This window comes from Canis lupus, chromosome 13, assembly GCF_003254725.2.
Source record: "Canis lupus dingo isolate Sandy chromosome 13, ASM325472v2, whole genome shotgun sequence".
NCBI classification, from domain to species: Eukaryota; Metazoa; Chordata; class Mammalia; order Carnivora; family Canidae; genus Canis; species Canis lupus.
This window is the reverse complement of record NC_064255.1, coordinates 53,472,083-53,494,420: the sequence shown is the minus strand read 5'-3', so window position 1 is coordinate 53,494,420 and position 22,338 is coordinate 53,472,083. Positions and strand designations below refer to the sequence as shown.

Below are 22,338 nucleotides of genomic sequence, written 5' to 3'. Positions count from 1 at the left end.
AGACAACTTCAGTTTTGAAATGGTAGCATAAAACAGAAAGCAGAAAACAAAAGTTCTTAAAAAATGTTTACTATACATTTTCCTTGAATTTGCTGAATGCACTAGAGTCAATTTTGCACACTTCTGTGGAAGCATATGCACTCCCCCATCACTAAGCATCAAGACCAAGGGGGAAATGTTAATCTGAATGGAACGATTCTAAGTTATTGATCAAATGAGGTGATTGAGTAAACAGAGCCACTGTGAGTGCCAAGTCACTCTCACACTTACTTGTTCTACGTGGCAGCAGTAAATGGAGAGTTAGGTTTAACTCTCACATGCCTTTTAAATCTCAGATGGATTTATGATACATTTCCCTTGGTCCCTGACCTGAAAACAAAGTATCCCAACTTATTTCCCAGAGAATATGGTAATGGGGCTAAAAACATAAGCTCAGTGGTATTTCATGTTTCTTTGCCAGTATTTCTTGTATGAATATCCCCTTGAAAAAATTATGGGATAGAAGAGATGACAGTTTTAGGAAAAGACTTGGTATTTATGACCCCCCACCAGGCAAATGTTTCCCAGCCTTTTTCATATAGCCTATGAAGGAAATTATTCCATACATACTACACATACTAGTCTGTAGAGTATATACTATGTATGGAATATATATCCACATTGCATTCTTATAAATGTATGTAGGGAAATATATCCATATTACATTCATATAAACTTATAAATTTGTTTAAACATTAAAAATGAATAGATTAACATATATATTACATATATGAATATATATTACATATATAAAATATATAAGTATATAAGTATATGTAATATATAAAATATATATTACATATTATATTTATTATATTATATTCCCTGGCGGAAATAAGAGGGATAGGAGTGCCTTATAGATAGATAGGAGTGCCTCACTTTTCTTTAATGAAAAAAAGAAAAATGACATCACCTAAGTATTACATAAAGATAAAATATAAAGTATTGGGGAAAAGAATAGTATTGAATTTTGTGCAAATATTACATAAAATATCTTGCTGGAGCTTCAAGAGATGGATGTCATTCACTGCACTTGCCAGCCGCAAAGACAATACTATAAAGTACTCCCAACATTTTCGTAAGAAAATCAGGTTGCTTTTATAATCACTTTTCTATCAGATTTTATGCTTTAAATGACTATATGCAATTCCCAACCAAGATGTTTTCATCATACTCTCCTCAAAATCTTGGCAGTGTCCATTGATGATAAGTTCTTTTTTTTTCCCCAAACACGCCAATGATCAGAAATGTTAAAACTTGTCATTTACAACCATCACATTTTACAGTAGTTGAAATGGTCACTAAAAGTAATTTTGAACTTCCTGTGGTGATGCAAAGATACTTCCAACCCATTCAGAAATGTAAAGTCAAACATTTTGACATGACGATGAGGCTCTAATGCAGAACAAGCATGCAGTGTTAAACAACTGGCGAGGAGACCCCTAAATGTCAACATCGAGTGGATGCTGACAGTAAATAAATGAGAAGACACTTTTGGGGCACCGCCTGGGGCTGAGCCTTCCAGGAGTCCCTGCCCAGCCGCCCCCCAGCCCCCTGTCCCCACCGCTGGCCGCACCTTGGGCTGCACTCTGGGCTCCTTGGGCACCTGGACCACGAACTCCTCTGGTAGCTCCACGGGGCCCTTGTCCGCGATGAGCAGTGGCTCGCTCTGCTGCTGGTTGCTGAAGGAGATGTCTGGGTGGCAGAGCGCCTCCTGGGCTGCGCTCAGCATGTCGCAGTGGAGCAGCGAGGCCTGGATGTCGCTCACTGTGCTTGCCACCTGCGGGGACCGCAGGGCGCACCATCAGACTCCGCTCAGCTCAGGCTGGCTGCAGAGGAGCCCAGCTAGAGGCTATTCCCAAGGCTGCTCTCCGCTGCAGGCCATAGCCCCTGGACTCCAGCCACCCCAGGCCCCACTCTGACAACCCTGGGGCTGAGGACAACACAGCCCCCCCGTCCCTGGTGTGGTACAGACTGTGTATTTCTGCACTAGCCAGACACTTCTCTTAAGGAAGCCGAACACCTCATCCTAATCCCTAGCAGTAATTGGAAAAATTAGACATAATTATTGAAAGCAGATAAAGCTACTTGGAAAAATATAGATTTTATATTTTATACATGCACAGCATTCGGCTGTAAAATTATGGGTATTGATGTCACTACGTATAAATAAAGATGTTACTAAACTAAGTATCTATACACAAAAAGCTTGATGAGGTAAGGAGTGCCGAAAGTTTCAGAGAGGTGTTTATTGATTTGTTTTATTAGTTTTGTTTTATTTATTCTGTTGTTACACTTATATGGATTGTTTTGTATTTATATGTTTCAAGTCATTTAACATTTTTTGAGAGATACTGTATGAAGATCTGTGAGGAACATTAAGGGGAAAAGGATATACATACATTTTTGCCATTTAAATACACAGCGGATTTACTGACAAATGGTACATATTACATAAAAGAATAAATATGGAAGACCAAGACAATAATGAAAAAATAAAATTGTACATATATGAATTTTTTAATAATTCACAAAACAGTCATACATTATATGCTATGAAAAACAGCTATTTAAGTACACTTTTTACCTGGTAAATTGATACACGAGATACGCATTTTTCTACACTAATTGCAACTAGTATGATAAACAGGAATGATAATGAAAATGTTCTTACTAACAGAAAGGAACAGTCTTTACAAGGAAAAAAGATTTGCTTTACACAATTATTTTTAACATATTATGACATGCATATTTAAGAACACATTAATAATGCTGTATGACTACCATTCAGCAGTCAGGAGAGAAACTAGGAAATTCAATAAGACAAGAAAATTTTATGATCATCTTTCTAACACTGTAAGCAGTGGCGCTCTAATTTCTTGACGTATAAGATTTGCAAATTAAGAATGAAATACATGTTCTCTCCCAAATTACAAGAAATTAACCCCTAGAGAAAACAAAAATATTAAGAAATTTGTCAAACAATCCATCTTTGATTTTAAAAAGTTTGAAATATAACTAGCCAGTCTAGAAACATAACTAAGTTTAGCACTGCCCTGAAACAACTTTATTTATACTCATTATAATGGGTGAATATTAAAATATCTGGGCAAGAGGTAATCTTAATGCTATTTTGATAGACCGTATAAATGAAAAAGGCATCTCAGGAAACAAGTTTCAAGACCAAAAAAGTTGTGAAAATCAAAATCTCTAAGTAATTATCTCCTTTAATGTTTAACTCCAATAATATTTTTTCTGAACTTTTGACTTCTTTTTTTTTTAAAGATTTATTTATTTATTCATGAGAGACACAGAGAGAGACGCAGAGACATAGGCAGAAGGAGAAGCAGACTCCATGCAGGGAGCCCAACGTGGGAATCAATCCGGGTCTCAAGGATCACGTCCTGAGCCAAAGGCAGACACTCAACCACTGAGCCACCCAGGTGTCCCTGAACTTTTGACTTCTAAAATATCCCTCTCCTCGTTGCCCAAAATGTGACTAATTCTTAATTATATTTTACATGAATATATACAGGCATGTTTTAACTAACATCTTTATAAACTATACTATGGAAGGAAATTGGCAAAAGATGAAAAAACTATTATTTTCCCATAGGCTTGAATTATAATAGATTAAATGATTTCACCCTCAGCCAAATTAACATATAAGGACATTTGGAGTGATGGAGCATGCACGTACTTGTTTGTTCAACAAATATTATTGAGTTCATATTATGTGCTAGGACTTTTTCTTGGTGCTGGAGATTTTGGTGAGCAAAACAGATCATGTAGCTACTTTAATGAATCAGAGACAGAATACACAGATAAGCAATTTTTAATGCTCTATAAATATAAGTAATCTACAGAAAATTTAAATACGGTAATAAGTAAAGGATACTCTGGTTTACGTTTTATGGGAGACTTAATCTGTGGGAGTAAAATTTAAACTGAGATCTCAATGAGACTGAAATCTGTTCGTCACAAATAAAACCAGGAGTAAAGAGCATTCCAGACTGCTGCAATTCCTCAGGTTGGAACAACATTGGTCTACTCAAGAACTAGCACAACGGCCAAAGAGCCTATATGTAGTAGGCTGGGAGAAGAATGGTCTGGATTGAGATCAAGGACATAAGCAAGAGCCAGATCATGAGCTCATACCAAAAGAAGTTACTGTTTAGGAGGAACAGGGCAGGTCACAGAAAAAGACTTGGGAATAGTGACCTCTAATAAACTACAGATTATTTTGGAAAAGGTTAATCTCTAGACTAAGTAGAGAATGACAAATGATTTAAAGTGAAAAGTGGAAACATCACCAGCTACAAAATATAATACTATGTACATTAAAGGAAAATATGTATGCTTAAAGAAGAAATAAGAACATTCTCAAACGCACCAGAAAGCACAATATCTAGAGAGTTAGAAGGAACAGGTTCAGATTAGAGAATAAAATTATTTCATGGAGCAAGCCGGAGGAATACAAAATATCATAAAGTTTGGTAGACTTTGTTAAGTTGAAGGAAATTAGTCTCTGATTTGTTGTATGAAACTGGGGTAGGGATGCCTGGGTGGCTTAGTGGTTGAGCATCTGCCTTCAACTCAGTGCATGGTCCTGGGGTCTGGGATTGAGTCCTCCTGCATCAGGCTCCCTTCAGGGAGCCTGCTTCTCCCTCTGCCTATGTCTCAGCCTCTCTGTCTCTCATGAATAAATAAATAAAATCTTTAAAAAAAGAAATTGGGGTATCTTATACATCTATAGATCTGAGTCTCCTTTAACCTCACCATCTCTATTGTAAAAGGAATCCAGTGTCACTAGCCAGTGGCAGCAAAAGTGGAGTGATTGTTACACTGCCCACATGGACAAGGGCTCTCAGAACAGACCCAAAATCCGGACATTTGCTTTAAAAATATTGTATATGCTACACTTAAAATGCTCTATGAGTCTAGGAGAAATATTTATTGGAGTTATAAATATAAATCTAATTTGTCTTCCTGAAGCTATTATAAAAATAAGTCTTCAAGATAAACATCGTAGTTGTGAGTCTGGTATTCCATTAGAAGCACAGAATCTGAAGTCTGGGAAGAATCATTCAACTCACTTGCTAGCTAACAACCGCTAGAGCATGCCTGCTAAAAAACTTTGAAACTAAAGTGCCATGTGAAGAGGCAGTGATCAGAAACTCAGCCAGTCCTCAAGGCACCCAATTGTATCTGAAGCAATAAGTTCTTCTTCATATGAAGAAAGGTGATACCTATATCTTGGCATTCTCCAACCACTTGTGTAAATTCTATATAAATGGGCTGTGCAAATACATCAAGCTGTTCCCAGAAGGTACTTATCTTCAAGTATATTTGAAGAGAGTCTACACATTCTAAATTTCTTTTCCAGATTAAAATGGGAAAGATGATTTAGAAGAGCGTGCACACACACACACACACACACACACACACACACCTCCTATAATATTCCTCTACCATCTCCATTTGAGATCACATTTTCAAGCTCTGTTATATGAACCCTTAGATGTCTCAAAGGAAATTTTGTTTTGGGGACAGGAGGTAATAAGGCCAGCATATCTTCTTTTTCTCTCTTTCTAACCTTCTTGAGAAAGGTTAGTTTCTTAGTTTCTTCAAAAATTGCATATCTGATTAAGACTTCATATTTCTAAAATAGAGATTCACTAATATTTACAAGTTTGAATTGCTTTCATCCTAAATAATATTTAATACTCATCATAAGCAATATGAGTCATTGCCATATCCAAATTGTCTATATAATCACTTCATACTCAGATCTTTCCCTATATAAACACTTTGATTCTGCTTTCCTAGTGGACAAACATAAACTATGAAAATTAATATTTCAAAATCTACTGAAATGATCAAAAATATTTCCCCATGTTTATGTTAGTCTCCAAACATCAAAAGCCATCAAAGCATCAAAGTTCCTGAATAATAGTTTGAGGTGAACTTAAGGCAAGAAGTAAGGAAAGGAAAAATAATGAGCACGTGAGGTATAAAGTCTAAATGATGGCAATATCAGAGTTCTTATCATATCCGTGGAGTTTAAAATTGAAATAAATATAAAAAAGTCATATTTCAATGATATATACTTTGAGATCAAGATTTAGAAATAATAAAAGTACAAAATAAGCATTATTGCTAACCAATTTGATGGTTTCTGTTTTCTTGTTCTCCTTTGATGAACAGCTATGTAATTCAGCCAGTTATTCAGCTTCTTCCTCCAAGCATCTATCGATCATAATAGTGAGCATGGGATCTAGACAAAACCATGGGCTGTAATGCTCTCTATAAGGTGAGAGAAATGCTAACAACAAAATACCACCAGAGAGTACCTATCAGGACTACAAGTGATTTAAATTTCATATACTAAGGATGCTTTTCACAAGTCATTTGTTTTTGTGTTTGGGAGTAATATTTTACCATATTTTTAAAATAATTAGCTTATTATAAGCCTTCTAGAGTTTGAAATGTAGTAATTACAACTATGACCTAACAAACTATTCATTTTTACTTTTCACTATTATCTCTAGGTTTATATAAACATAATACTGTTTTCTTCCCTAAATGAAATATTAAAAATTTTACTTGTTTTGTTTTATAATATGTAGCTCAATCTTCTATATGTTATTTAGATTGGTTTATTTATAATTTAAATCATAGGTCTATGAAATAAGGCAAATGCTCATAGGTCATTAAAATGCCTTTGGAAGAAGCCTCCACGACATGTTTAAGATTTTTGAATTTCTCTTTTTTTCTTTTTTTTAAGATCTTATTTATTTGAGAGAAAGAGTGCACACATGGGAGAGGAAGCATAAGCGGGCAGTAGGATAGAGGAAGAGGGTGAAGCAGACTCCCCATTGAGCTGGAAGTCCAACATGGGACTAGATTCCAGGACCCTAGGATCATGACCCAATAAAGGCAGATGCTTAACTGACTGAGCTACCCAGGCACCCTTGAGTTTCTCTTCTAAGAACTATTTGAAATGTCCCTGCATCATTAGATGGATGGCTCTGAATCTATTTTTTTTCATCTTAAAATTACTGACACTACTACCTATGACTCACTGGATATGAGTATTTATTGAGCTATTGTGTGCAAAGGTGTTCAGCTAACTGTAAAGTACTATGTAAATGCTAGAAACTATACTAAAATACTTACATGGTTGATTGATAAGGAATGTCTAATCCAACTTCAGTGTAATATTCATATATAAGGAGAGAAAGAGAGAGAGAGGTGGGTAAGGAAATAGGGGAGGGAGGAATCAGCAAAAAAGAGAGGGAAAGAGAGAAAGAGAGGGAGAGACAGACAAGAGATTACTGCTTCTGCTTCTTTTCTTGTCAATAAAAACATTTTTCCAATCTTGCTTCCTTATGCATACTGAAAGGCACTACCTTTCCCTCACCACCTTCATTTAGTCCATATAAGAAGATTACTTCTTTCCTGATTTCTCCCTAAGGTGTATGTGACAGCTGCATAATTTCTTTATCGGCTGGGTAGTAATCTCTAACAATAGTCATAAAAGTTTCAATTCAAGCATCCGACAAGGAAGCCACCAGGTAGAAATTACAACATGGAAGTTCTTACACAGAGAAAAATCTGTTTCATTCTAGTTCTCAGAAGAAAATGGTTTTGTAGTGATAAATTACCCACCTGTGTATAATGAAGCAACTTTCATAGCATACCTGGATATTATTCAATTTAACTCAATATACTTCTCTAGACCGAATTGCTTCATGAAGCATTGGTATGCCCTACGTGGGTAAACAATTTCCTTTCAAACTGGGTTCCTTACTCTTCTTCTCTACAACATAGGTTGTTACAGTAAAATAAAACATATTATGGCTAAACTGTCATCAGAAGACTGAATGATCAAGATATAAAAGCTGTATGATATTCTGAGAATAGTGGAAGCGTCAAACACTTGGTTATGAATGAAACTAAAGAGAAACTTAATCCCTACTTGTTAAAAAATAAAAGAAATAACACTTAAAGAATACTTTTTAGAGGTACCTGGGTGGCTCAGTAGGTTAAGAGTCTGCCTTCGGCTAAGATCAAGATCTCAGAGTGCTGGGATGAAGTCCTGTATCAGGCTTCCTGGTCAACAGAGAGCCTACTTTTCCCTCTCCTTCTGCCACTCTCCCTGCCTGTGCTCTCTCACTTTCATGCTCTCTCAATTAAATAAATAAAATCTTAAACAATATAAGAAAACTTTTTAATTGGTTTTCAAGTCTGGCATCTTTCATATCCTAAAAATAGAGGGAAAAATTGTAGTTCATTCATAGCAAGAGTTGCCTAGATTCTAATACTGTGTTGTAAATATCTCAAACATTTGTTAAAATGAGTAAGCAGAGAGTAAAGTCTCTGCTGTTGTAAATTTATTTCAAAAATTTAGCTTCTGACAAGTAGACATTATATTCATTCAAAATAAATAAAGTGTGTATTATATATCTTATTCATCAGATGAATGATTACTAATAATTTTTTTCTTTTTTAAGTAAAAATATCTACTTTTGTAATAAAGTAAACAGATTTAAATTTATGGTAGCAAAAATAAAACTCTAGAATTTATTATTTGGAAAATACTGGTTTTCTTTTCATTCCCTTCCCTCTACTTCCCTATTAAAGTATACTAAAATTGTAATGGTATGGAAGCTATGCTTTCAAAATGTTGTATAGTAAATCATTTCTTTAAAAATCTTTATTACAATAGTAATGGGACACTTTTCCTTAATCATAGTGCCAATTATACATGGTATGTGGGAAAAAAAACAGTGAAAACCATATATATTTTAACAGAAACCTATCTTGTTAGTTAGTTCTATCTTAAATTAATCATAACTGGCATCTCTGAAGATAGTTGAGAAGAATGAAAAGTTTTTAATCAATTGTTTATTCTGGTAGTAAGAGATTTTTACCTCCACCACTGCTTCCTCAACACAAAATGAATGACTAAATGCTGGTTAACAGGAAAGCAGATACATTAACAAGCTGACATGTTAAAATGACCTATTATATTATGTTGGTTGTGTATACATAGAGTATCATTATTATTGGATGCCACCTGGACATGGTGGTTTTTATCTGGGTGCAACGGCATGACATCAAACCTGTCTCCTAACAATAGCCTGTAACCTATAAGACATGTGGGCTATCACAGCTATTGTCCTGAGCTATTGTGACTAATCTAAAAGGCTTTCTATTAAGCAAATGTGCAGCATTTCCCAGAGGGACAGCATCATACTAGCCTGTTGCTTTGAATTTTATGTATTATCTGTCTTCATTATTAAATAATGTGCCCTTAAGGTTTCAATGGTTACACCAACTTCACTATCAAAAGGGAAAAGAAAGGATCCTTGCTAAATAGTAGCCACCATTGTTGATTTGTAACAAGAGCTATAGAAAAGTATAGTCTTGATCTAATTCAGGTCTTGTCTATGATTACTACTTTCATGGTATCTTCAACAGCTTGGAGAGAAGCAGCAATGTGTGAAAGCCAACTGTTCATTCTTTTTATAAATATAGAGGACTGTTTTTGTTTTTTTTTTGGTTTTGTGGGGTTTTTTTTGTTTTTGTTTTTGTTTCTTTTGGTCATCTACATGATCTGATAATATCTGAATCTTTTTCCTCATGTCATCTGTTATTCTCTAATGCAACAATAAAATCAGTGTTTTAAAGTCATCTCAGTGCAGGGAAGAAAAAAAATGAAATCACTGTAAAATGCTATTTTGGTTTTACACAGTATTTGTATCCTTAATCAAAATAATGATTTCTATTATTTAACTCAATATACTTATCTCCTTTAACTTAATAGTAAACTAAAAGAAAAAAAAAAGTAAACTAATAATACCAAAGTGCGAGTATATCTGTCACTGACTATTCAATATCTTTAAGCCCTGGATGAATAGTGAGGACAGGAAATTTTATTGGGTTTATAGTCTAATTAAAAGCAACAGGCTTGCACTCTGAATAGCTTTTCAGCACTCTTCAACATTTTCTTAAATGCTGATCTAAGCTTAAGATGTTCATTAGTAACTCATTAAAGACTTAGTTACAGTCCAGTGAGTGAGTCCTGAATATAATGATAGAATGTGTGTACAAATGTGTAGGCTCATAATTAGAGAAACTGTCACATTTGGGGATTAAGAACACACAATGCAGTCTTTGAAAAACACTATGGAAAGTAAGTGACCCCAAGATGGTGTTGTATTTTAAATTTTGCTTACTATCCAGGTCATTTGTTTTTTTAGTTCTAATTCCAAACGGTATGTTTTAATGACCACATCCTCTCAGGATTAAATGTGTGAGGCTTTGTATTAGGGCCCTTCTATACATTATTTTATTTGATCCTCATACTATAATAAAGTAGGCCTAATTAGCCCTTTAACAAATAAGGAAACTGTGAATCAAATTAGTTAAGGTCATATACCTTGGAAGTAACAGAGTTGGAATTAGACTCTAAGGTCTGAAATCTTTCTTTTCATTCAATAGGGGCATGCAAATTAGGATTCTAAAAGCAGCTTACATTGGACGATATTGTAAATTTCAGTTTCTGGGCTTTACATAAATATTACTTCCTAATATGTTGACATGACATCTTCTTCCATTCATTGTTCCTTAAAGCTGCAGGAGTTGTTCAGGATCAACATTTATAAATTATGTATTATCTTTCTTTAGCATTCTCCTAATCTTTTCTTCTCAAATAGTAATATTTTAGATAAGCCTAGTGTGCTTAAATAGAGCAAATTTGCTAGCATTATTGCCATGTAAAACCTCATGTTTTCTTCTGTTACTCATCTTTGCTGTTTTTTTACTTTGTTTAAAGCAATGATATGAGTGGGTCCAGGGGCTACCAGGCTGGCTCAGTTGGTAAAGCACTGACTCTTGATTTTGGGGTTGTGAGTTCGAGCCCCACATGGGTGTTGAGACTACATTAAAAAAATAAAGCTGTAAAAAAATACTTAAGCTGTGATATGAGTGGGCCCAAAGGTCACTATTATGCAATATGTAGATTTGATAGACATAATGTATTATAGAACTTTTTTGAGATGAAGTAAAAGAGGCATTAAGTAGCTTGCAGAACATATTAGAGAAAAAGAATCTATGGAAATAAAATGACTCAATGTTTACAATATAATTTGAGTGAAAGGGACCCCTGGGTGGCGCAGCGGTTTGGCGCCTGCCTTTGGCCCAGGGCGTGATCCTGGAGACCCGGGATCGAGTCCCACATCGGGCTCCCGGTGCATGGAGCCTGCTTCTCCCTCTGCCTGTGTCTCTGTCTCTCTCTCTCTCTGTGTGACTATCATAAATAAATAAAAATTTAAAAAAAAAAATAAAAAAAAAATAATTTGAGTGAAGACACAAAAATATATAAATAAGAAGATTTCCAAAATTTGCAACGACAAGAATTCAGACTAAAACAAAACAGAATTATTTTTTGCCATGAGGATTTAGGTTTAATGTTCTTTATCACGTTCTTAGGGAAGAATAATTGAATACTATCAGAAGAATTCAATTAATTACCTTGATGTTTTGTATGTAAGTCACTACCATACAATTCACATATCAGAGTAAAATCTCAATCACTGTCAATTATTAGTTTTTGTCATAAAAAAAACCTGATTTAATGAACTACTTCTAGCAATTAAATATGTAAGTAAAAGGGGAGGAGGCATGAGGCTAGTTAAATGGCATATGATTTCAAAGTGAATGTGAAGCAGATGAGATTTAAGCTTCTCTTAGAATATGCAGCTGAAAGAACTCTTAAATCTAAATATATTCTAACAATATTCTCTGGTCTTTTCTTTTTTCTTTTTAAAAAGATTTATTTATGTATTTTAAGAGAGAGAGAGCATGAGTCCGGGTTGGGAGAAGCAAAGGAGAGGGAGAATCAGGCTCTTCACTGAGCAGGGAGCCTAATATAGGCTCCATCCCAGCACCCTAGGATCATGACCTGAGCCAAAGGCAGATACTTAACCAACTGAACCACCCAGGCGCCCCCTCTCCAATCTTTTCTAATAAGAAATATTTCTCTAGAGAACACTCAGAAATTTATTTATTTATTTTTTAATTCTAACGAAATGATTGAGTATTTCTCCACTTAAAGTGTACAAATGACCAAGGAGCACATGAAAAGAAGTTCAACATCATTATTCATTAAAGAAATGCAAATCAAAATCACAGTGAGACAATACTTCATCTTCACTAGGATCGTAAAGTGAAAAAGACAGGCAATAACCAGTGTGGGTGAGTATTTGGAGACATAAGAAGCTTCACATTGCTGTTTGGAATGTGTAATTGTGAAATCACTCCAGAAAACAGTTCTTCAAAATGCTAAGCTTTATGTGACTCAGCAATTTCACTTCTATGTGTATACCCAAGAGAAGTAAAAACATGTCCATACAAAAACTTGTACATGAATTTTCATGACATCATTATGCAGAATAGCCAAAAGTAGGAATAATCCAAATTCCTATCAACTGATAAATGCATGTAGTATGTTCACACAAAAGAATATTATCTGGCAATAAAAAAGAATCAAGTACTATATTACATGTTTTGATGAGGACAGATTTTGAAAATACTTTGTTAAGTGAAATAATCAGGTCACAAAAGATCAAAAAGTGTATGATTCTATTGATACAAAGGTCTAGGATAGGCAAATCCATAGAAATATAAAGTAGATCAGTGGATTCCAGGAACTGGAGATAGAGGAAATCAGGTGTGACCATTAAAAGGTATGTGGTTTCTTTTTGGAGGATAGATAATGATCTAAAATTGTGTTGATGGTTGCACAACTATGCATACACTAATATCCCCTGAAATATATATACTTTAAATGAGTTAATGGTATGTTAAATATATCTTAATAAAACTGTAAAAAAAAACCCTCCATTTATATATCTACAAATATATTAGTGCTTTAAATCCAGTTCTTTTTTTTTAACTACATGGTATCTTTTATAAACATCTTCCTTTATCACAAGAGGACAAATCTTTCAGACTCCTTTTTAGGTATAGCTCTGAGGCTGAGTTCTAGTTAATGGAAATGACAACAAAGTAATATGAACTATTCCCAAACACATCCATAAAACTTTTCCATTACAATCTCCACAATGCTCATTTTCTCCCTTCCTGAGGACTTGAATGGCAAGGACCTCAAAATGACTTGGAAGGCTTCATCCCATTAGACTAATTCTACGTACAACTGTGAGAGCAAAAGAATGACATCCATCACTACTTCCCACCATATACAAATACCCTGACCAGAAACACCTACCTGTCTTGGAATGCTTGGTGAACAAGGAAACATTCTGTGAAAGCCAGTTTAATTCAGGAATATACTGTGACTGTAGCCTATTTATAGTATCTGATACACTGCTCAAAAATGGATATTAAGGTAGATAATTCAAAGAGGTCTTCCTCTAGAAGTTTATAGTACATAATTTGAAACACACACACACACACACACACACACACAATTGATTTGACCCCTACTTGACAACTTCTATTGCTAGACATTTGATTTTCTAAGGTGTCATTCATATCGAATTGCAACACAAACATATAAATTGTAGTGCTATTACATGGATCTCATTTTTATAGTGGAATAAATTTGCCTAATTTTGAGATTTTATTTCTAATTATTATATTTGTGTAATATATATATTATGATCATTTGGGTGCTTTCCTATTACTCCTTTCAAGTATACTAGCTTTTCTCTTATTTAATATTCAATATATATGTTTAGAGTAATTCTGTTGAATTTCTACGTAAAAAAGCTTATATGGGTACTTTGAACGCAGTTGTGTAAAAAATCTATAAAAAGTAATTTAAGGAGATCCCTGGGTGGCTCAACAGTTTGGCGCCCACCTTCAGCCCAGGCATGATCCTGGAGTCCCGGGACTGAGTCCTACGTTGGGCTTCCTGCATGGAGCCTGCCTCACCCTCTACCTGTGTCTCTGTCTCTGTCTCTCTCTCTCTGTGTCTCTCATGAATGAATAAATAAAATCTTTTTAAAAAATAAATAAAAATAAAAATAATTTGGAAATATTTGATAACATTGCTGTACTCAGTCTTTTCATCCAGAAGCACAGTATATTGCACGTCTTCTTTTATAACCCCCAGTTATGTTTGAGACTTTTTTTCCTCATAAACTCTATATATTTCCTCCTATATATTTCCTAGGTAAGTCATATATTTCATTGCTGCTTTGACTCATTTCATATATGTATGTGTGAATAATATATCTGAACTCAAAAATATTTTCATTAATTCTGAAAGTTCATCTTTAATAAATAATATCTTAATATTTGAATATTTATCCTTATTTATGCTTTGTACATTATTATAGTAGCTAAAACTTGTGGAATTGTTTTAAACAACTGTATTAATAGCAAGCAAGTCTGCACTGACAGTTTAACATTTACTTAAGATAGTTATTAACGAACCTAAAAATAAGTCTTTTCTTTTTTTTACTTTCTATTTCTCAAGCGATTTACTACTGGGGTACAAAGATAAAGACAATTTTTATATACAGGTGATTTACATTATAGTGCTATTGGTAATGGCAATATATTAATGACCTTCTCTGTTGAGCTATTAATATATTGTTAGGTAAACAATGGTTCCTTTATATGATAAAATACTATACTTTTTTAAATTAAATAGAGTACCCAAATGTCTACATCTTCAGGTTAAGTCAAAATGAAGGACATATTTTATTTCTAACATTATTCCATTTAAAAAGCATATACACATACATGACTGCAAGAAAAATCTAATATGCATTGATGTTAATTATATAAATGGGTCATGGGAATCTTGGATATTTGCTTTCTGACTTAAATTTGTATGAGAAGAGTTACTTTGAGAATAAAGTAGGTAACAATGGTAATGACAAATAAAGATATATGAAACTGTGTGCTTGTACTTTACCAGTAAGCCATAACCTTGACTTCAGGACATTCAAATCACCACAAACTATGAATAGATGAAATAAACACAGAAAGCTTATCAAATGTCATTGTGAGACCCTATTTTGCACAAAGACCTGTATCCAGTTCTTGTGTAAATACAACTAGAATATTTTTCTGGCAAATCCCTAAGTAGCCTAGCTTACTTGATCAAATCTATCATTTAAGACAGTTGTTTTTCTTTTTTGATAGGAAAACAATTTTCTGTATTTAAAGAAACTAATTCTGCTATGATGATAATATAAAGGAAATATAGAAATAAAACAAATATGTAATTATTGATAAAATGTAAGGTATTTGTTTTCATTTTACCAATTAAAAACTAAAAAAAAAAAAAAAGTAAAGAATAAATGAACCTGTTTTTCAACAGGGTCTTACTCTGAACTGTCAAAATCATAGTACAATATATTGTTTCTCATTTATATAACAAATCAATGAGACTATTTCAACTACTGCATTTCAATATTTTGAGTGGTCATTAAAGAACCATTTAGTAATCAGAATGGAGAGAGTAACTGTATGAAAAATGTATTATGACTTTAGCTGCTTATATGACATTATATGTGTGAATAAGAACACTTATTCTTACATTGAGAATAAAAGTAAAAAAAAAGAGAATAAAAGTAAATAAAAATGCAAAGAAGAGGAAAATAAATTATTAGATATTTGTGTTATGTAGTCCAATTGTTTTTTAATTCACTCAAGTGTATAACTATCCTACTGCAGCCCTAGTCCATTCCAAGGCCATGAAATATAAAAAATAAGATATGGTCCTAAAAACTCCCAAATAATCAGATGTAAAATCTGAAAATAAGAAAATGCTATTTTGTTCTCACAGTACATACATGTTACTCATAAAGTATCAGTACAATGAAATTCACCTATAACACATTTTGTAGTGCAAAGACAAAAGAAAGTTCTTTTCCATTGCTAACCTGCGTACTGAGTGTGTAGGGAAGGTGTCTGAACATGTTCTAACAAAGGAAAGCTATCAGCCATGCATATTTGTGGCTTATATTGTGATATTAGAGACTAGAGTTAACTTACAAAATATGTATTTTGAAATTCAGTACCAAGTGGATAATGCAAATGATGCTGGATGTGTTCGCAGTAGCCTAATATATCATGACCATGAAAAAGATTTTTTTGTATAACATATTTGACCATAAACATAGTGATATCACTGGGAGAATGATAAATTATCTGCATTGACAAACATTATAAACATTCCAAGGATGATTAATTTCTAAAAATAACAAAGTTAAGCAGAGCTTAGAAGTCAAGCTGACTTTTTCACAATCAATAAAATATGACTTCATAAAGAGACTTATATCGTAAGATGCTATATAGTGAAATGTATTTTTATATTTTCTCAAGCTTTACGCTTTATTAGAACTTAAAAATATGTGTATTATTTTAAATTACTGGTACATTAAATGGTATTATAATTGTAAAAATTAGATTTTTTTTAAATTAGATTTTAACAATAAAACGCAAATTATACAAAACCATTAGACTAAATATATATGGATATGATCAAAAGTTTGGCCCCTGCTAATTATAATTATTATTTAAATGCTTGAACATAATAAAAAGCAAGCTATCCTATAAAGTCCATAAATATAAAAATACACATGCAACTTTCAAAAAATAGGCATGCAGAAAAAAAAGTATGCATATGGTGGTTATAGAAGAATTTTTTAAAACCCCTTTTTTATGCAAAAGTACCGTAAAATATATTGTTCCCCTTTACCCACAGTAAGTTCCAATTATCCTATTTTCTATCTCTTCAATTGTAACATAGTTCATAAGCACAATATAATTAAGAGTAGATATAGTTAAGTACCTGAGCACCCCAACCACTTTCTCAACTCCCAGTCCATTGTGGCTTGAGTACCAGATCTCCTAAACCACATATCACACCGGACATTGGTATCCCTTTATCACCATTCACAATGAGCCCAAGTGCCCAGGTTATTATTGGATTATTGTTCTCCAATTCCCTTCTTTTCTCTTGCTCCCAATCACACCAACAGAACAAAAAAAAAAAAAAATCCTTTATCTTCATGCAACACTACATTAGTTAACAGCAAAAAACTGGCCATCTGCTTTAGTGGTTTCTTTTTATTTCTGCCAGTTCTCCTTGCATTATAGATAAGGGTTTTATGACTGTACAGGAAGGGGGCACGGTCATGGAAAACAAAAAAAGGAGAAATACGGAGGTACACAGAGACATAAAATATGGACAGATAAACACAGAACCAGAGACATTTTCAAATCCAAGAATTGCGTTTATATACATATACAGTGTGGATGTACTGATTAAGTTTGTTTTCCTATATCAAATAGTGACCAGTCTTTCTAGGACAATATGGAGATTATTCAACTAATGTAAACATTATTTAGAATTAATTATTTAGCTGAGTTTCTAATTTTATCTATGTGAAAATCATGAAGAAAATTTATCTCTGACCATGATATATTAGCAGTTATATACTACTACCACTGACAACTACATATCTGCCTAATTGATAATTATATACTATATTATTATATATATACAATTATGTACTAAGCCTTCATACATACCAGCTTGATAATAATTTTGAATAGTAACTAGTATCGAGAATTTATTAGAAAAACTTAAATGTTGAAGTTCAAGTAGAAAAAAACTTATTTCAATTCTCACAGTAAGAATCCAGATAATTAGGTATTTTCCTCATCTAATGTTCAGAGTGTTAGCTCCATTTCAAGGTCATTAGGGATAGACAAATATAAGGAAGATCTACCAAATGCCAAGCTCCATGATAAAAGCTACACATATATTTTATTCTATCTACCTCTTCAAATAACTCTGCATGGAATAAATGGTCGTTCTTGCAGATAAAAAGTGGGCTTACAAAATCTTAAGTGACTTTAGCTTTATTGAAGGAACAATTAAAGTCTTTTATTTACTAGCATATCTTTAGCATCTAGCACAGTTTTCTGGCTCACATTGGGTGATAGCGGTTATTTGTTAACTAGTTTATTACCAAGTAACATGGTTACAGAGCTAGTTAGGTAGCAGAGCTGAAATTTTATCTCTGGAATGTAAGACTTCAAGGCCTTATCTGTCTGGGCTCAGAAGATGGAAGAAACAAGTGATCTGCATTTCTGTTTCATCTTCTCTCAAATGGCCAGAAGATTTAAGATGGGATTCTCTGCAGGCAAGAATGGCCTTGATAGTGATTGATTACCTACTGGGAGTAAGACCAGAGCTCAAGAAGCCAGGTCCTCCATTTAAATCTCTTCTGGATCTCAATACTAGTTGTGTAACTTCAGTCAAGATCTTTTACCACTCGGCACCACAATGTTTTTACTGTAAAAACTGGTAATGATAATAATAGTAAATAATATTAAAACCATAAGAATGTTATAAGAACCAATTGTACTGATACAACTAAAGTCTATGGCTATAAAATCAGTAGTCATCATTATTATTTGCTCTGGAGAAAAGAGCAAGCCATTGACAGATAAGTTAATTCCCTATGGTCAGGAGTGCAAATGAAGTTGGACATCTCAACAAGAGTAGGCAAGGAGATGTTACCAGGGGATGTTTCAGAAACAAGAGTACGTCCTCCTGTAGCTGTGACATCATCTTAATTCAACTGTCTATAAAGTTTCAAGTTATGTGATATTCCTTTACGACAAGGTTGTAAGGGACTCTAATAAGATCAGCACTGATCAGAGGTACATACATTCCTTTATGTATGAGCAAGCTGAGTCTCAAAAGGCTGTTTATATGAAGTCCTCTATTTACAAGTCAGAAAGTGGTGACAAAAAGGCAGTGGAGAAGGCCTTCTATAGAAGGAAGACAAAACAGACTTGCATTTTCTCTGGTGTGAAGTTTTAAAATTCCTAATTCAAAGTAATAAGGATAAGGTTTATATATAGAAAGCTTCTATATTGTGTAGCATAATATGGTTCAAAGTAGAGATAAGATAAAGTATCTCACATACAACAGCAAGGATTACTTTAGCCCAAAATATTTTTTTTATACCAGGCCAATTTTCTATTTGCTTTATTAGGAATTTTTAAATACTTCTCAGAATTACTTAAAGAGGGGGGGTGGTGTTCAATACGGTCCAAACATAAGTCCCATGATCTATGGCTCTGCCATGTTTGGGGCCAACTGAAATACACAGTAGGTGTTAGTTTTTAGAGACCAGAAATTTCACCTCTGAAAAGGGAATCTCTTACAATATCTGTTCTTGCAATTTTAACCTATGTTCCACCAGCAAGCATAATTTTAGATTGATTTTTTAAGCATGAATTGTGTGTATGTATGTGTGTAGAGACAGAAAAAGCATTTCTTTTTTTCTGATTATTAACAACAAATCAAACAGCTCTCATGGTTAGCTAATTTCTGGTTGTTATATATTTATTAAAACAAACTAGAGGGGCAGATAGCATGATTAAGAAAATCAACATGTTCTAACACTGAATATTTGTCATGCACTGTGCTAGATTCTCTTTGTATGCTATTTATTTAATCCTCAAAATAACCTTATGAGTGAGGCATCTTTATACTGTCAAAAACCTAATTAGAATAATTGTTAGATATACAGATAATTAGAAAAACACTTGTTTAAAGGGACGTAATTATTTTATTGTCTCATACCACAAAATTTTATATGTGCCTAAGAATGTGAAAGTGAGTGCTCCATCACTATATAAATTAAGGAAACATTTTGAATTTTTTTTTTACGAATATACATCACTTAAAACTAGATGCTTGAAGTTTTACTTTCATATCTTTAAAAAAGCATTACCATATATTGTTTAAAAAGTGTTAAATCAGGGAAGATTTAGAAGAAAACATCAAAAGACACGGAAAATACTTTATCCAGTTTTTACAATGACAGCAGAATGTAATTCATTTTGAAACAAGCATATGGGTCAAATATGGAATTATATCACTGAAAAATGACAATATATTTTTTGTAGTCCATTAAAAACCAACGTAAGCCATATAGGCTAAAAAATGATTTCAGGTACTTGCTACACTACACTATTCTGAGACCTCTGAGCAGTGGCAAATACAGCTGCGTAGAATATTATTAATGTATGAAGTAGTTACTACATTATACCATTTTCATATTAATGCAAAACCAATGACAGTTAGTAGAAAACTTTAAAGAGTCAGTAAGGAATATAAATGTAGACTTTGCCAATTTTTAGAAAGATTCAGTGAATATTACACTAAGTTGTACAGAATTTATTTATTAAATAAATATCTTTTATAAAATTTGCAAAGAGATAGCATTTAACTATTGTACTTGTGCTATAAATACCAAAATGTCTAAATGAACAAAGTATATTTTTTTATGAGCTGATTAGCATGTTTCAGTAAAATTTCATTTCACCATATGTTCATATAATTGGCATTTTTTTCATTAAAAGGTATATGAAAAAATAATTTTCATTTAAATGAGAAGTTTAGTTTGCATTCTGTGTATTAAAGATTGAAGAGTAGCCAACACTGAGAAATAAATAGGAACTTGGTTTGGGGAAGCAGATTTTTGTTTTTTTCTGTCTTTCAAATAGATATGCTTATTAAATTAAAAAGTATTTTAATTACAAAAAAAATGAAAGCCAAAAAATTCAGAATAAACGGTATAGTTAATAATTTAGCTGATTTTCCATATGTGTGGTAAAAGTCAATAATAAAACGTGCAAGAGTTATTAAAAATAACAAAAATATTTGGTTATACATATATTTCAAGAGCTACTTTCAGAAATCAAATTCAAAGTTATATTTATTGCAGCTCATGGCACATATAATGGCCTGTAAAATTTAACTTCTATTAATATAAAATAGGCAAAAGCTGCTAAATCACTGAGCAAAGATTTAGAAGAAAGAATCTAGAGCAAATAGAGACAACATTAAGCTTCACACAAAAATCTAATTGAAGGTCTTACCTTGAATGACTGGTGCTACAAGCATCATGAAGACTAGTAGCTGTGATGGCCACATGGCTGTGTACTTGGGTGTGAGAGTGCCTCAAAAGCGAGTGTTCCCAATGTGAAATGAAATGTGTCTTTCTGGTTCCTCTTCTATACTCCAAGAACGATGATTAAAAAAAAAAAAATCCCTCAAACAAAAAATTTCTCAAAAATAGAAACACCAGTATCCCAAATTTGAATCCTGCAAACAAGGAGAAAAGAATGGGTTACCAAATAGACGTTGTTTCATCTTAATTCTTTGAAGATTTATTTGCTGACTAGTATACCTGTATACCTCTCTCCCTTCTTCACTGTAACTTACACAGGCATCATATATAAAAATGAGTAACGCTAGAGGATAGAATTTATGCATGCATCACCATAGGGTTTATTTCCCAATCTCCAAACGGACTGAAATAAATAATTCAGCCACCCTGGAAAAATTAATATAAATATGCAATATCGATTTGTATAATAACAAATTAGTATTTAATTTTTATACTTTGTTAATGTGTATAAATAGACTTGGGACTTACTTTGTCCAAACATTTTCAACAAATATAATTTTTACTAACATTAGTAGAGTAAAAAGAAAAAAATACATTCATTACCATTACTATAAGTTTAAAACAAACAAACAAAAATTAAAAATATGAGTCTTACTTTCATTCCAGGCCTGAAATTCAATTCAAAGATTATTCCACATTTTAACTATATTATTTTTCAAAGCATCTTTGTAAGGATCTATGAAGATCCTAAATTATGGTAATTAATTATGTTCAAAAAGAGGTAATTCATTCAAAAGAGGTTTATTGAGTGCCCAGTGAAATATAAAGCACTGGACTAGGAACATGGGATAGAACATTGAATAAAACAAGCAAACTACTCTATAGGATCTTACAATTAAGATGAGTAATATTGCTTAAAAGTTTTAAATATGTATGGAAGACATTAAAAAACTTTTAGCAGTAAGACAGTTATTTACTGAACTGAACTGATTTTGCTGCCTTCTCTTAAAGACTGCACAGATTTATCTTAAGAAGCAAAAATACTGAAGGAGCATGACCCAAATTTTGAGGATGTCTTTCATAGTCAGCACCTTTAAAACAATCAATCAGTACAAACTGGGTTGTTCTCCTTTTCCTCTCCTTCTCTCTGTCTCTCTCTTTCCTTGTCCATCTCTCTCTCTTTCTCTCTTCTAGTATTGATATAACTTAAAACAATTTCATATTTTGAGTATAGATATTATAAACTTCTGGAAAAGCTTATACAAAACAGTGATAGTTTACTGAAGACTATATTAATAAGCCTTATTCTCAC

General features: G+C 33.1%; 1 protein-coding gene across 23 annotated transcripts in view; it reads right to left on the bottom strand.

Annotated features, from left to right (window-relative positions):
• ADGRL3 (adhesion G protein-coupled receptor L3) overlaps positions 1 to 22,338 on the bottom strand; it is a 682,677-nt gene that overhangs the window by 538,363 nt on the left and 121,976 nt on the right. For 22 of the 23 annotated variants that reach the window (XM_049092995.1, XM_049092994.1, XM_049092973.1 and 19 more), the window contains exons 2-3: positions 20,995 to 21,220; positions 1,616 to 1,819 (exon numbers count right to left, since the gene is read on the bottom strand). In XM_049092995.1, the coding sequence (XP_048948952.1) occupies positions 1,616 to 1,819; positions 20,995 to 21,049 (259 nt within the window). In that variant the 5' untranslated portion in view covers positions 21,050 to 21,220. The remainder of the gene's footprint in view (positions 1 to 1,615; positions 1,820 to 20,994; positions 21,221 to 22,338) is intronic. The other variant, XM_049092985.1, reaches the window with a different exon arrangement.